We start from the raw sequence: 15,057 nt of genomic DNA, 5'->3' as shown, positions 1-15,057 counted from the left end.
TGTGTACATTACAGTGTGTGTTACAGTGTGTATTACAGTGTTTATCTTCTGTGTACATTAGTGTTTTTTACAGTGTGTTATTGTGTGTATTACAGTGTTTATCTTCTGTGTACATTAGTGTTTTTTACAGTGTGTTATTGTATGTATTAGTGTTTTTCTTCTGTGTACATTACAGTGTGTGTTACAGTGTGTGTTATTGTGTGTATTACAGTGTTTATCTTCTGTGTACATTAGTGTGTTTTTTACAGTGTGTTATTGTGTGTATTACAGTGTTTTTCTTCTGTGTACATTACAGTGTGTGTTACAGTGTGTGTTATTGTATGTATTACAGTGTTTATCTTCTGTGCACATTAGTGTGTGTGTTATTGGGTGTATTAGTGTGTTTATCTTCTGTGTACATTATAGTGTGTTACAGTGTGTGTTACAGTGTGTGTTATTGTTTGTATTACAGTGTTTATCTTCTGTGTACATTACAGTGTGTTATTGTGTGTATTACAGTGTTTATCTTCTGTGTACATTAGTGTGTTTTTTACAGTGTGTTATTGTATGTATTACAGTGTTTTTCTTCTGTGTACATTACAGTGTGTGTTACAGTGTGTGTTATTGTGTGTATTACAGTGTTTATCTTCTGTGTACATTAGTGTGTGTGTTACAGTGTGTTATTGTGTGTATTACAGTGTTTTTCTTCTGTGTACATTACAGTGTGTGTTACAGTGTGTGTTATTGTGTGTATTACAGTGTTTATCTTCTGTGTACATTACAGTGTGTGTTACAGTGTGCATTACAGTGTTTATCTTCTGTGTATATTACAGTGTGTGTTACAGTGTGTGTTATTGTGTGTATTACAGTGTTTATCTTCTGTGTACATTACAGTGTGTGTTACAGTGTGTATTACAGTGTTTATCTTCTGTGTACATTACAGTGTGTGTTACAGTGTGTATTACAGTGTTTATCTTCTGTGTACATTACAGTGTGTGTTACAGTGTGTGTTATTGTGTGTATTACAGTGTTTATCTTCTGTGTACATTACAGTGTGTGTTACAGTGTGTATTACAGTGTTTATCTTCTGTGTACATTACAGTGTGTGTTACAGTGTGTATTACAGTGTTTATCTTCTGTGTACATTACAGAGTGTGTTACAGTGTGTGTTATTGTGTGTATTACAGTGTTTATCTTCTGTGTACATTAGTGTGTTTTTTACAGTGTGTTATTGTGTGTATTACAGTGTTTTTCTTCTGTGTACATTACAGTGTGTGTTACAGTGTGTGTTATTGTGTGTATTACAGTGTTTATCTTCTGTGCACTTTAGTGTGTGTGTTACAGTGTGTATTACAGTGTTTATCTTCTGTGTACATTATAGAGTGTGTTACAGTGTGTGTTATTGTGTGTATTACAGTGTTTATCTTCTGTGTACATTACAGTGTGTGTTACAGTGTGTATTACAGTGTTTATCTTCTGTGTACATTACAGTGTGTGTTACAGTGTGTATTACAGTGTTTATCTTCTGTGTACATTACAGTGTGTGTTACAGTGTGTGTTATTGTGTGTATTACAGTGTTTATCTTCTGTGTACATTACAGAGTGTGTTACAGTGTGTGTGTTATTGTGTGTATTACAGTGTTTATCTTCTGTGTACATTACAGAGTGTGTTACAGTGTGTGTTATTGTGTGTATTACAGTGTTTATCTTCTGTGTACATTACAGTGTGTGTTACAGTGTGTATTACAGTGTTTATCTTCTGTGTACATTACAGTGTGTGTTATTGTGTGTATTACAGTGTTTATCTTCTGTGTACATTACAGTGTGTGTTACAGTGTGTATTACAGTGTTTATCTTCTGTGTACATTACAGAGTGTGTTACAGTGTGTATTACAGTGTTTATCTTCTGTGTACATTACAGAGTGTGTTACAGTGTGTGTTATTGTGTGTATTACAGTGTTTATCTTCTGTGTACATTACAGTGTGTATTGCAGTGTTATTATGTGTATCATGGTGTGTGTCACTGACCCATCTTCATGACAGAGGGACTGTAAATTGAAGACTTAAAGGCGATATTAAAAGTTGGTCTACTTCAGCAAAAATTAATTATGTCAATTAATTATGACTTAATTCACGTCAAATTTACACATGACATTTCTCAATAATTTACTTTTCCACTACGCCTGTGCATGTTTTAGAATGTTCAATCCAGTTTGTGTGTTTACGTGACTTCCACGTGTCATTTTTTGAAATCTTTTCGTTTCATTCACATCTACATGCTATTTTCATCTGGAGTTATGTGATTTCCACACGTGAATCGTTGATTATTTATTTATTTGTCTGTTCTATGCGATTTTTAAAGGATTTGTTTATTTTGAGGACACGTACAGGATGTACGTACAGGATGCGGATATTTCTTTTGGCGCATGCTCTCACGTGATGATGTGCATTTACTTCAGTTTAAACGTCCAGAATCGGAGGATAACATGATTTAATGCAAATTTCTGGTTGTTTATCACCATTAAGGGGATGCGGGGTATCTGGCGTGTGTCCTGGGAAACATTCTGGACGTGACATTGTTCACAAATCAGAGCAACTTCCTGTAGATTCACAGAAGTGTCTCCTGTTGGGAGGAAACTGGAGAACCCTGTGGAAAGCCAAACTGAGATGGGGATATGAAACTGTGAAAATATGTGAAACCGGAGTCTGTATCAAAGCCGTGAGCGAGACCAGTCAGCCTGGCTGAATTGTTCCAAGCTGAGAGATTTCGTCTCCACGTGCCAAATACCTCCACGTGTTTGTTGACGTGCAGCCGAGCAACCGTTCGAGCGCTCGTGGCGCGTTATAGGGTCTAACAAAGACACGGTTCTCTCATTAGGATGGGGCACAAGGAAAAGAATGAAGCTTGACGTGTCTTTAAACCTTAAAGGACTTTACTTTAATAAACACCACACAGTTACCTAATACTCTGTTCCTCCACTCAGACTACACCAAATGCTGGTTTATTACTATTATATCTCAACAAAACACACAAACCCCCCACGTGTCCCTACACTGCTGGAGTAATCAGATCCACCAGTGCAATACGTAATCCCAAGGTGCACCGCTGAATGAGTAAGAGCATTACCTAATCCCACAATGCATTGCGGTGGGCGGCGGGTGTGAGACCTGGAGCCACGCCCACCGCTCTCGTGCTGACCAGTGAGTTGTGTTTGACATGACATCATCTTTATTTTCAGTGAGCGAGCTGAGAGAGAGATAGAGAGACACACACAGACACAGAGAGTGAGAGAGAGAGGGAAAGAGAGAGAAAACAAAACAACCCACCGAGAAACTTTGTTTTGCACGTCGGAAGTGAGAGGATGTTTGGAGATATTGTCCGAAACGCAGGGAAACTTTCATCGTTTCCATTTTTCCTGGTGATCAGTTTAAAGTGTTTCTGAGGTTTGTTTTTATGTTTATTTTTGATTTCACGCGCCCTGGAGAGAGAAAAATAAATAAATATATAAAAAACTAAATAAATAAAAAAGATGGACGGTTTGTTTTATAATGAAGCTTTGGATGGTGGTTTAAACCATCATCTTCATCATCATCATCATCATGGGAGCGGATACGAAGCCGTATCGCGCAACATGAGCCTGAATCTGTCGGACGCGCCGCACGACGCGCTCACACTCACGTCCCCGGACCTCCAGCTACTGAAGCTCACGTCCCCGGAGCTCGAGCGACTCCTTATTCAGACGTGTAACGGTTCTGCTCCTTCGACACCGACTTCCGGTCCGGCGCGCACTTTCTCCGCTCCAAAACAACCCACGGACGAGCGCGATGCCTTCGCCTTAGAGGAGTTTCAGTGCCACCAAAGGATGTGTACTAACCCCAGTGATGTCCCGGCTGTGGCTACGGGACCGTCTCACGCGTGTTCCGGTTTCGCGGAGCACGTAAATCACACGTGGGACACATACACCGACGTGCCGCCCTGCGCGCCTCCGCGTTACAGCTGCCCGCCGGGGCACAAAGACGAGCCGCAGAAAGTCCCGGAGACGCCGCCGCTGTCTCCCATCGACATGGAGGACCAGGAGAGGATTAAAGCCGAGAGGAAACGCATGAGAAACCGCGTGGCCGCCTCAAAGTGCCGGAAGCGGAAGCTGGAGCGTCTCGCGCGGCTGGAGGAGAGAGTGAGCCGGTTAACGGGGGAGAACGGAGACCTGCGCGGCGCCGCGGAGTCGCTCAGAGACCAAGTGACGCAGCTCAGACACCAGCTACTGGATCACATCAAGAGCGGCTGCAAACTCCTCAGTCAGCAGCTGCAGACTGTTAAAGAGTTTTAAAGACGCGGTTCGTCTTTTTCTTTTTAAATGAGTTCAGAAATACATTCGACTTGCACACACACAGACGTAGACACACACACAGCCACAGACAGACGTAGACACAGCCACATACAGACACATACACAGCCACAGACAGACACAGCCACAGACAGACACAGACACATACACAGCCACAGACAGACGTAGACACATACACAGCCACAGACAGACACAGACACACTCTCAGTGCTACTTTATCAGTTTCCCTTCAGCATTCTGTTTACATTTTCTTCCCGAAACTGCACCTTACTCTGCACATGTACTGTAGTTACTGAGCAGTGACTTGGACTAAACTTTACAGAATCTCCAACAGGTGTCTAAAATGACATATCGCTCCTTTAATCAGATTTGCACTGTGATTTTTAAAACTTGTCTTCCATCCTGAAAGGAAGTCATTTTGCAGGGTTCAGGGTCAGAGTTCAGGGTTCCTCTGGTTTCTTCATGACAATATGCAGGTGACACTAAATTGCCCCATGGTGTATATATGTGTATGTGTGTGTGCATGCCTTATGTCCAATCCAGGGTGTATTCCCACCTCAGGTCTTGTTTTTCCCTGGATATACCCCAGATTCACTAAAACCCTGACCTAAGCACTTAACGAATATACATGAACATTTTTTTTTAACTTGGTCTCATCTTTCTTTTCCCTTCACTTGTCTTTTTACTAATATACAGTTTTGCACTGTTTTTAGGTTTTCTACAAACTTTGTCCTAATAATAATTAAATAAATAAATAAGTATTGTAAACATATTTTATACTATCATTCAGCCTGTACGTAGGGTTTGTTTTTGGCCACCTCACATCCTGTAGGATGAATAAAGTGACGTGATGCTCCGTGTACGAAAGCAACTGTTACACACTTTCAGTGCAGCGTAATAAAAAGAGCTTCTTCAAATGCTTGATGTGTGTTTATAAAATTATGGTAAAATGCTCATGAATGTGCAAATGCTGGAGAGTTTTAGGTTTAAGGTTGAAAGCAGATTAAACGATATGTTAAGAGTCATTAAGTGAGTTTCACTAAATTTATAGTAGGAAAGAAAAGTTTTTTAATATTTGCACACGAGTCGTTACTGCCAGCACTGTGAAAGTAGAATCAACAGGTGAAGCTGTGGTTAGTGTGAGCTACACAATGTGGTGAAGCATTAAGTATACTACTGCACTATACTAGGTATAGTGCAGATATTTTGCACTATAACTCTTCTTCCTATTAGAGATTGAAAATGGTCTCACACACACACACACACACACACACACACACCGATGGTTAATTTCTAACCTGATGTAGATTCGCTCTTGAGTCCAAGAGAGCAGGAAATCCATCATGTCTATTTCTGCCTTTGGGGTTAAAGGGGAAGTGAAAGAAGACCGAAATAAGACTGGTGATTCGCTGAAAAGCAGGTCAATTGAACAATTGAGCCCATCTGGTTTAGAAGGGAATGACAGAGTAATGTAATTAAGAGCAATAATTACATGTTCCTCCTTTTACAGACAATAAAAATAATAAAGGCTCCTGAGTGATGAGAGAGAAAATCACTTGCATCACCACAATGTCACTGAGACCAGAACTGACCATAGTATAGTTGGGAGGGGTGCCATTACTTTCTCTCCACCGCCCATCACAGCAGCACTAGCCCATCTGTGAAGTTGTGTAGGCAGCATGAGGTTGGATAGCACTTTCCTCAAGCCGCCTCTCAACAAGGTGGGCAGAGTTAAATAAAGAAAAGGACTGAACACAAAACTGGATTTAATTCATGTATTTGCAAAACTTTTGGCAAAGTAAACATGTACAAATGTGAGTTTGTAGGCAAGTATTTACAAGGATGTCCAGAATGTCAGCACAGACACTAGCTATGTAAAACCATAACTGGTCCGCGAGCAACAATCCTGATTACTGAAGCCGTACTGTGAGACCTGATATGTTTAATTAAATGGTCTATAAAAATAAATGTACTGATACAAGTCGACATATTTAATCATGTTGTAAGCCATTAAAATGAATACAAACCATTTAAATAAACTGAAGTATTCAAACAAAAAGCTATGGAAGTCCACACTGTCCATAAAGATGTTATATATGGGTATAACATAAGGTTCAGTTCTCCTTGTACAGAAACAGGAACATGTAGGCCAGCGGTGTCTGATCTTATCCACAAAGGGCCGGTGTGGGTGCAGGTTTTCATTCCACCCAAGCAGAAGCCACACCTGATTCCACCTGTTTAATCAGTTGTTCTTGGCTTTTAGTAGACTCTGGTGTGGCTTCTGCTTGGTTCGGATGAAAATCTGCACCCACACCGGCCCTTTGTGGATAAGACTGGACACCGCTGATGTAGGCTGTGTGACTGGACGATGTGGGCGGAGCCTCAGCAGATTGACAGGCCCTCCTTGGCGGCCAGTCGCTGTCTGTGGATGTTGTCCTGCTCTAGCTCCTCGTGACTCGGGTGCCAGAGACGGGCGAGGATGCGCTCCACGTTCAGAGCGTACACGGTGTGAGACGGCATCACGCGACGGTGCACCTGACACACACACACACATGGTTACAATTAGTTCTGGAGAGGACCAACCCAAGTGTGATGTTCTACTGAACACAAAGGAACCTCACATTTATTCTGCAGACGTTTGGACAGTTTGTAATGTTTTGTTCCTGTCAGTGGAATCTGTAGCTAAATTTCAAAAGAAGTTCAACATTACAAAAAAAAAGAAAAAAAAAAAAAAAAAAAAACAGTACTCGTTTGCATTTTATGACAAGAAATCCCACACCGTTAAAGAAAGTGAGACACAGTAAATAAGAAATGACAGGAGAGAACGTGCTGTTGTGTGGGTGGTTTGATGTGGTACAATTCTCTTCCCCACAGTATTATATGATCTTTATCTAAAATACACCAGCAGAAGTAACCATAACAGTGTTTCATTTATTCCTGTGTGAAACGCGGCAAACGTAACAGATTAATCATGAGATTTATTGGTTTGGAAGAGTTATATGAGCTGTTACTATAGAAACAAGAACAATAAATTAAAACGAGTTGTTCTTGTTCCGTGTCACAGCTGGAACTACTGCGCTGTGGTCGGATTACGAAAACAATCAGCTCGAGAGATACAACAGGTAACGTTCTATTCCTACAAAAGTGGACCACTAATTTACTATTGATTCCATTTTGTTATTTGTTACAGGAGGCCTATTTTTATCCATTTATAGATATAATCAATGTCGTGAAACGCCCAAGTAACAAGTTCTTGTTATCACTTCTGTTATATGACCTATAAACTGTCTTCCCCTCACCAGCCTTTCTCTTTGTATCTCACTCCTCTGTTGTGAAGATGTGAGAAAACATCTCCATGTTGTTTTAACTGTGTGCTGTACAAATAAATGCTGTATTCTGTAGAACCACGACGTGACTATGATGTAATTCATTAGGGAATGATAATCTACTGATAGTCCTCCTTGAACTGATAGTGTGGTAAGAACAGAGGTCAGAGGTCACCTGTAGAGCCTCTAGGAGATCGTACATGCTGATGGGAGGTAGAGGGGCAGGGGCGCTGGAGCCGGAGCAAGCCAGTAGGAAAGCAGCCTGTTGTTCTGCATCGTCTGGAGACACCTGAGGGGGCAGAGCAGCCGGCAGCGAGGCACTGGGAGGGGGGCTGTGGGGTACACAGACACGCGACTATCAACACTGCACGTTCTTTACTCGCTCACACACACCACAATAAATGTCTAATAAAGTGTATTTTTGAGGAACACAAGTTGAGGCAAAAGGACGATACTGTCACTATGACAACAATCCTAGACCACAATTCTGCTGCTTTCTTCCTGAGAATGAGGAACTCTAGACTATACGGCCAAAAGTATGTGAACAGCTTAAAGCAGAACGAGAGATTTTAATAAATTTAAAGCTGGAATATATATATGGAATGCTAAAGACTTACTACTCTGTGACAGTCTGGTATGCAGCCAGGCTGTTTTTGAGGTAGGGCTGCAGTGCGACTTGGCTGCCAAAGGCGTACTGGAAGTGTCCCTCTCTCAGACGGTAGGCTTTTCTCCGCGACACCACCGCAGTGATGAGGTCTTTCAAATGCACCTGAACAACAGGATGGACAGACAAGATACTGAAATGTTACCGTATCATGATTCTTGTACACATATGTGGCTGTACTCTTCCTAATCACATGATGCTACAGTTCCTGTGATCAGACGCACACCTCGAGCGCACACACGACAGAGCTCACGGCATCCTTTGTGACGTTATCGAGGCCCATCTCGAAGGCTGTGACCATCATTCGGGCCTCCAGCTGCCCTCGTGTGGGCAGTAAGAGTGTGTGAGTGCTAAGCTTCATCATCTCCTCCTCCTCTGCTCCAGCTTCACGAGGATTGAACGTCTGAGCTCCACTCAGCGGGTTCTGGGGCTGAAAGCGATGCTGGATAGAGACAAACAGAGAAGATCAGCGAACACATACGCCACCTTAAATGAGAGCAATAACAGTTTGATAAAGGACTTACGTCGAATTTCTGGCGTGCGGAGGAAAACTTCTTTTTGCCCTTCGGCTTGGCAGGTTTTGAGGCAGAGCCACCGGACCACTGCAGCGACCCGGGAGCCTCTGCTTAAGAAAACACAATGATGAAAATAAAGAACAGCTGTGAGGAAAACTGACTTTTTGACTTGTGTTCACACTAAACACAAAGCCAATTTAAAACGTCTCTGAATATTTCTTTTCCAGCAGCTTTTGTCTGATGGCTGTAAATGTTTAGTCATACCTGGTGTAGATACAATAATCTGGCAGCGTGTGAGAATGGCCAGCAGGAAGTCATTGTGGACATGAACTGCAAAAACAAAACACACACATAAATGACCGGATCCATATATCTATTGGCCATTTTCCCACATACACAGATACACCCCCTCCCAAATTGTACAAATTCTGTACTTCAACCTGTTAACTTCTATATTGGTCAGAAGATCCTAATCAATCTTCCATAACAGAAGCTGACAGGTTTATATTAAAGGTGCAGTGAGCCATTTTGCAACAATAAATTAAACAAACAACTTACAAAAAGTTTATTAATTCGGTGAAACATTGAGACTTGTTAGTGTTTGCGTGTGCCTCATGTCAGTCATTTTACAGACTCCACAGGTCATCTAAGATCGGGAATTCATTAAAATGTCAAACCTGCCTAAATGTTAGAGACTTACATGTGCTGGAAGAGCAAAAAAACCCCTAAAAATCTTACCTACTAATGCATCTTTATTATTACGGCTTCTAAATTACAGTGGATGCCAATTTATTTATTTATTTTTATCTCAGCATTGTTATCCAGCAGAGATGTAGATTCATTCACGTGGTGATGTTTTCTGTTAGGAAATTATATCTCTCATTATAGCCATTAAAGAACTGAATACCAAACGACACGATCACACTCACATCTACACAGTTCATAGACTCCTAATTCCTATTTATTTATTTTTTCCCCAACCACAAATCTGTACAGAAGACACTGAATGTGCCTTAACTTAACTTTTGATTCTTCTGGTTCCATTTACAATACACTCTTCACATGAGCAATCTCTCAGCTGTTCACTACCTCATTTACATTAATACTTATATTCTTTTACATTTTTTTGGCACCATAAGGATTGGCACTTCATTTGTTGTACCAAGTGCAATGACAATAAAGAATCTATCTATATTTCGTAGGTCTTATTAACATCATGAGACAAAACCAAGTGAGTAAATAAACACTGTAGTTCTCATGTCATTGGTTTCATGGGCGTTTCACACTATATAATCTTCGTAACATTGAGTATCAGGTTGGTGTGTAAGAGGAATTAAAACATTATACTGGTAAATAATTGACTGTGTGTGTGTGTGTGTGTGTGAGTGAGAGAGAGAGAGAGAGAGAGAGAGAGAGAGAGAGAGAGATGAGTGGCTCTGCACCATGACAGCATGTTATTGATTCATTTCCTATAAAAGCATGACAATGTGTGGATTATTTCTTACTTAACCACACACAAGGTACTGTGTGTGTATTAATTGTCTGTTTAGGTACTGTTTCTCTCTCTCTCTCTCTCTCTCTCTCTCTCACACACACACACACACACACACACTCATTAGAAGTCAGTAATTATAAATAATGATTTTATAGAAGTAAATCTCACCGTTATCGTGTCCCAGAAGTCGGCGAGCCTCAACATCAAACTCCTCTTTACTAATTTTCTGTTTGAACCACAGCTTTAAATTCGCCCAGTAACTAACAAACAAACAAACAAACAAACAAACATTGAAATAAATGCTGCATTACATACATAATGACACCCGGTGTGTTTGTGAATGTAATTATTAGAATATATTTATATTCATTTAGGAAAAATTATGTTATGTTTTTGTGTTTGTTTGTTTTTAGCCATGCTAACTAGCCATGCTAACTAGCCATGCTAACTAGCCATGCTAACTAGCCATGCTAACTAGCCATGCTAACTAGCCATGCTAACTAGCCATGCTAACTAGCCATGCTAACTAGCCATGCTAACTAGCCATGCTAACTAAACATGCAATTCCGCTAGCTAGCTCTTTTAACACATATCTCACTCGAAGAAACGCGCTTTATTGTTATAATTATTATGATTGATTTATTAATGATTATATTTAAGCTCACTGTTTTATATTGTCCCCAATAGCGTCCGTTAAGTTCTTCTTTGCTAACTCGAGCTCGCTCGCGTGAGCTGCCATGGCGACATCGGCACCAACCATCGAGCTGCACAAAAGAGGGGTCCTTGAAATAACGCTGATCTTCAAACAATATCAATATCCCGGATATCTTTGCATGTATTATGATATGTAGATCACAATAGAGCTAAACATTGTAATTGTGATAGCGTTGACATGCCACACTATGACATTTAGGTGTCTTTTACTCCTCTGAAAAAAAGTGCACCGCCACCTGCTGTTTAGGAGTGGTACAGCTCAACACTGCTTATCCAGCAACTCTGGGCTAATCCTGTTTAAATCCAAAATGGCGGAATCTGTTAATGTTTAATTTGGAAAATAAATGTTAAATATTTTCCCATTATGAGTAAGCTTTATTTAAGCACCTCTTAATAGCTACGTAAATGTTTTTAATGTTGCATTCAGTGATAAGGCTCTCATTTATTAAAGCACTACAAAACTACATAAAACAAATGAACACATAAAACATCAAATGAAGGAAACAGTACAACATTTTCTAACAGTGTAAATAGGCACTTTTTATTACACCAGCTCAATTTCTTCACTATAAACTGTGGGCCAGTAGGGTTTGCTTCAATGTCACATGACACTGAAAAAGGTGAAAGATTTTGTGTTGTTTTATTTATATATTTTTGAGTGATTTAGATTTTTTTAAGTGCAACCATTTGAAGATTTCTTTGTTAACCTATCTATCTATCTATCTATCTATCTATCTATCTATCTATCTATCTATCTATCTATCTATCTATCTATCTATCTATCTATCTATCCACCCATCCATCCTTCTATCTATCTATCTATCTATCTATCTATCTATCTATCTATCTATCTATCTATCTATCTATCTATCTATCTATCTATTCATCTGTCCATGTTGAGATTCATTCTCTCTCAGTTCAGTTCAGTTCAGTAGTGCTTTATTGGCATGAATATAAAATCACACTGTTGCCAAAACAAAGTTACATGTATATGTAATATGTATGAGTAATATAGATATGTGAATATGTAATTATTACAAACCTATTGAACAACATTCATTAATTGTTTTAAGATGTTTCCGAAAATTTTAGTGATCTTTTTTAGTGGGCTAAGGTTGGGTTCCTCACAGTGTTCACTTGTAGCCATTTTTTAATTGTCACTGATAGATGTGATTTTTGGTAAGCAATCATTGCCTACCTCTGAGATAGACCCCTTTTTACTTTACTTATACTTTTAGAAAGATGTTTTTTTTTTTGTTCTTCTTTTAGTTGGTATTAGACTGGGCAAGTCGTGGCCTAATGGTTAGAGAGTCTGACTCATAACCCGAAGGTTGTGGGTTCGAGTCTCGGGCCGGCCACGACTGAGGTGCCCTTGAGCAAGGCACTGAACCACCCAACTGCTCCCCGGGTGCTGCAGCATAAATGGCTGCCCACTGCTCCGGGTGTGTGTTCACTGCTGTGCGAGTGCACTTTGGATGGGTTAAATGCAGAGAACGAATTCTGAGTATGGGTCACCGTACTTAGCCGTATGTCACTTCACACACGTTCACACGTTTATTCTCTAGTCTATCATTGGCTAGTATTCCAGTTAGCAGGTTAACATATTAATTGCACATTAAAAATATTAATTCATTAATATTTTTCAGTATTTTATGTTTTTTAGTTGTCCAGTGTATCTTCTGGCTATTGATTATCACCTCTCTCTCTCTCTCTCTCTCTCTCTCTCTCTCTCTCTCTCTCTCTCTCTCTCTCTCTCTCTCTCTCTCTCTCTCTCTGCCAGCAGAGGGCAGGATAGGTTTGTGTAAGTTCCTGTGCTCATTCACAGGGATCGCAAACATTTGCTCTTTTAAAGCAAGGCATCACAATAAAAAACTGAATACACACACACACACACACACACACACACACACACACACACACACACACACACACACACACACACACACATATATATATATATATATATATATATATATATATATATTAAATAATGTATCCCAGTGAATCCCAGCTGACCACAATTGTCCTTTAATGCTAAGAGCCTTAGTTTGGTTGATAAAAATATTATTATTTGTCCTTATATATGTATTTGTATACATATACAACATCTTGTACATAACAGTGATGATCATCTTCATCTCTCTCTCTCTCTCTCTCTCTCTCTCTCTCTCTCTCTCTCTCTCTCTCTCTCTCTCTCTCTCTCTCATTTCTCTGTTGTTCTATTTGAAAGAACAAATTAAAAACTCTACCCAAAATACACACATATATATATATATATATATATATATATATATATATATATATATATATATATATATATATATATATATATATATATATATATATATATATATAATTATGTTTATGTGGCAATGGGGATTTTAATAATAAAATTATTATCAGTAGTCTTAGTTCTTTGTGAGCTATTTTGTCATCCAAAAAAAAAAAAGCCAAAACCAAGCAGACTGTCACCTTTTCCATCAAACCAGACAATGTAAATAAAGTCATTTCATTTCCCAAATATTCTAGTTCACAAACAGATTAAAAATATGGAGGCTTTTTTGTGGCATCTTCTGTTCCAAAACAGCATTAAAGCCTTGCAGCACTTTTAAGAGTGACCCAGATGTTTGGCAGTCCGGTCTTCTTAAATGGCTGAGTGAAACAGAAATCCATAAAACTCCAAATGGAAGGCAGATGCTCACCAAGAAAATCTGCACCGCAGAAGTTGATTAACAGGACAGCCATGCTTATTTATTACTCAACAAGTGTGTTTTGTTTATGAAGAGAGACCCTGCTGTTTGGAATTAAAAGTAAAGATACAGTTTCATGGATTACAGCAGAAGCACTTGAGGATTTAGGGTTTTGAAGTTAATAAATGATGTGTATATTTTCCAGTCATAATGAACAGGATAGATGAATGATGAAGACATGCACGGGGATAAATTCATCAGTTTGGGTATGTTGGTTTTCTGGCATTGTGTTTGTTCCAGAGTCTTTGAGCACGGAGTAAATATATAGAGGGGACGAGTGAGTTGGTTTGTGCTGCATGACGCATGGCTTCTGGGGTCCCTCAGGATCACTGGACTCGTTTCTGTTCTCATTATATCCCAGGTTTGGTTTAATAAATCGAGTATCATTCCAAGGCATTGTGATTGCATGGGTGATTAATACTGACCCTGTTAAACTGCTCTGACTGGGCATATTTTATAAACAATAACTGAAACATAACAAAAGTATCATGGTCCTTATTCAGATGTTTCAAACTGAATACTCTCTCTTGGACCAAAGGCTCGCCAGGAGAAACAAACAAGCTGTGACACACAAAGCGCTCACTCAGCATTGGGAAAACATAAAAAAAGTAAAAACAAAGAGAATAGAGGAGCAGAGAACAGTTAAATCCAGCAGACAATTGTAAAGACCAGCTGAGAACGTTACTAAATAGTAGAAGTGTAGAACAGTAGAGTGCAGTAGTAAACGAACTTAAAGCAGAGAACAGCTATGAGTCATATAAATAGAGAACAGTAAAGAATACAGTTCTAAATACAGATATCAGAAACAAACAATAAATAGGAGTAAAGAACCGTAGGAAACAACAACAGAAAACAATAGAAAATAGCATAAAAACTTTAGAGAGCACTAAAGAACAGATACTAAATAAGATTAATAAAGAACAGTACACAACATTGTACAGTAGGGAATATTACAGAGCAACAAATATCATTAGAGGATCAGTAGAGAAAAGAACAGAGCAATAAAGCTTAGTAGTGAACAGTACACAACAGTAGAATTCAATAGTGAATAGTGTACATCAGCAGAGAACAGTACACAGCAGTAGAATAAAGTAGAGAACATTACACTGCAATAGAGAACAGTACCCAGCAGTAGGGTACAGAAGATAGCAGCAGAGTACAGTATAGAATATTACACAGCAGTAGAGAACAATACACTGCAGTAGAGAACGGTAGAGAACAGTACACAACAAGTACAGTAGAGAACAGTACACAACAGTAAAGAACAC

The 15,057-nt window shown here is 39.4% G+C and overlaps 2 protein-coding genes across 3 annotated transcripts; one reads left to right on the top strand and one right to left on the bottom strand.

Moving 5' to 3' along the window:
* The first annotated feature begins 2,964 nt into the window (after nt 1-2,964).
* LOC113662252 (transcription factor Jun-like) lies at nt 2,965-5,242 on the top strand. The gene has a single exon (XM_027176984.2). It carries the CDS (start codon nt 3,510-3,512, stop codon nt 4,305-4,307), a length of 798 nt encoding a protein of 265 aa, XP_027032785.2. The 5' UTR covers nt 2,965-3,509; the 3' UTR covers nt 4,308-5,242.
* Nucleotides 5,243-6,086: 844 nt separating this feature from the next.
* tada1 (transcriptional adaptor 1) lies at nt 6,087-11,286 on the bottom strand. Of its 2 annotated transcripts, none has more exons than XM_027176990.2 (8): nt 10,991-11,286; nt 10,494-10,585; nt 9,095-9,160; nt 8,840-8,940; nt 8,542-8,757; nt 8,269-8,420; nt 7,827-7,983; nt 6,087-6,860 (listed from the first exon to the last, which is right to left on the bottom strand). In XM_027176990.2, exons 1-8 carry the CDS (start codon nt 11,083-11,085, stop codon nt 6,708-6,710), a joined length of 1,032 nt encoding a protein of 343 aa, XP_027032791.1. In that variant the 5' UTR covers nt 11,086-11,286; the 3' UTR covers nt 6,087-6,707. The 2 variants fall into 2 exon arrangements, with proteins under 2 accessions (XP_027032791.1, XP_027032793.1); XM_027176992.2 differs by having other exon boundaries at nt 8,840-8,937; nt 10,991-11,284.
* Between the last annotated feature and the right edge of the window lie 3,771 nt (nt 11,287-15,057).

This window comes from Tachysurus fulvidraco, chromosome 1 (genome assembly GCF_022655615.1).
Source record: "Tachysurus fulvidraco isolate hzauxx_2018 chromosome 1, HZAU_PFXX_2.0, whole genome shotgun sequence".
NCBI classification, from domain to species: domain Eukaryota; kingdom Metazoa; phylum Chordata; class Actinopteri; order Siluriformes; family Bagridae; genus Tachysurus; species Tachysurus fulvidraco.
The sequence above is the reverse complement of the archived record's forward strand: the minus strand, read 5'-3'. Positions and strand labels throughout refer to the sequence as shown.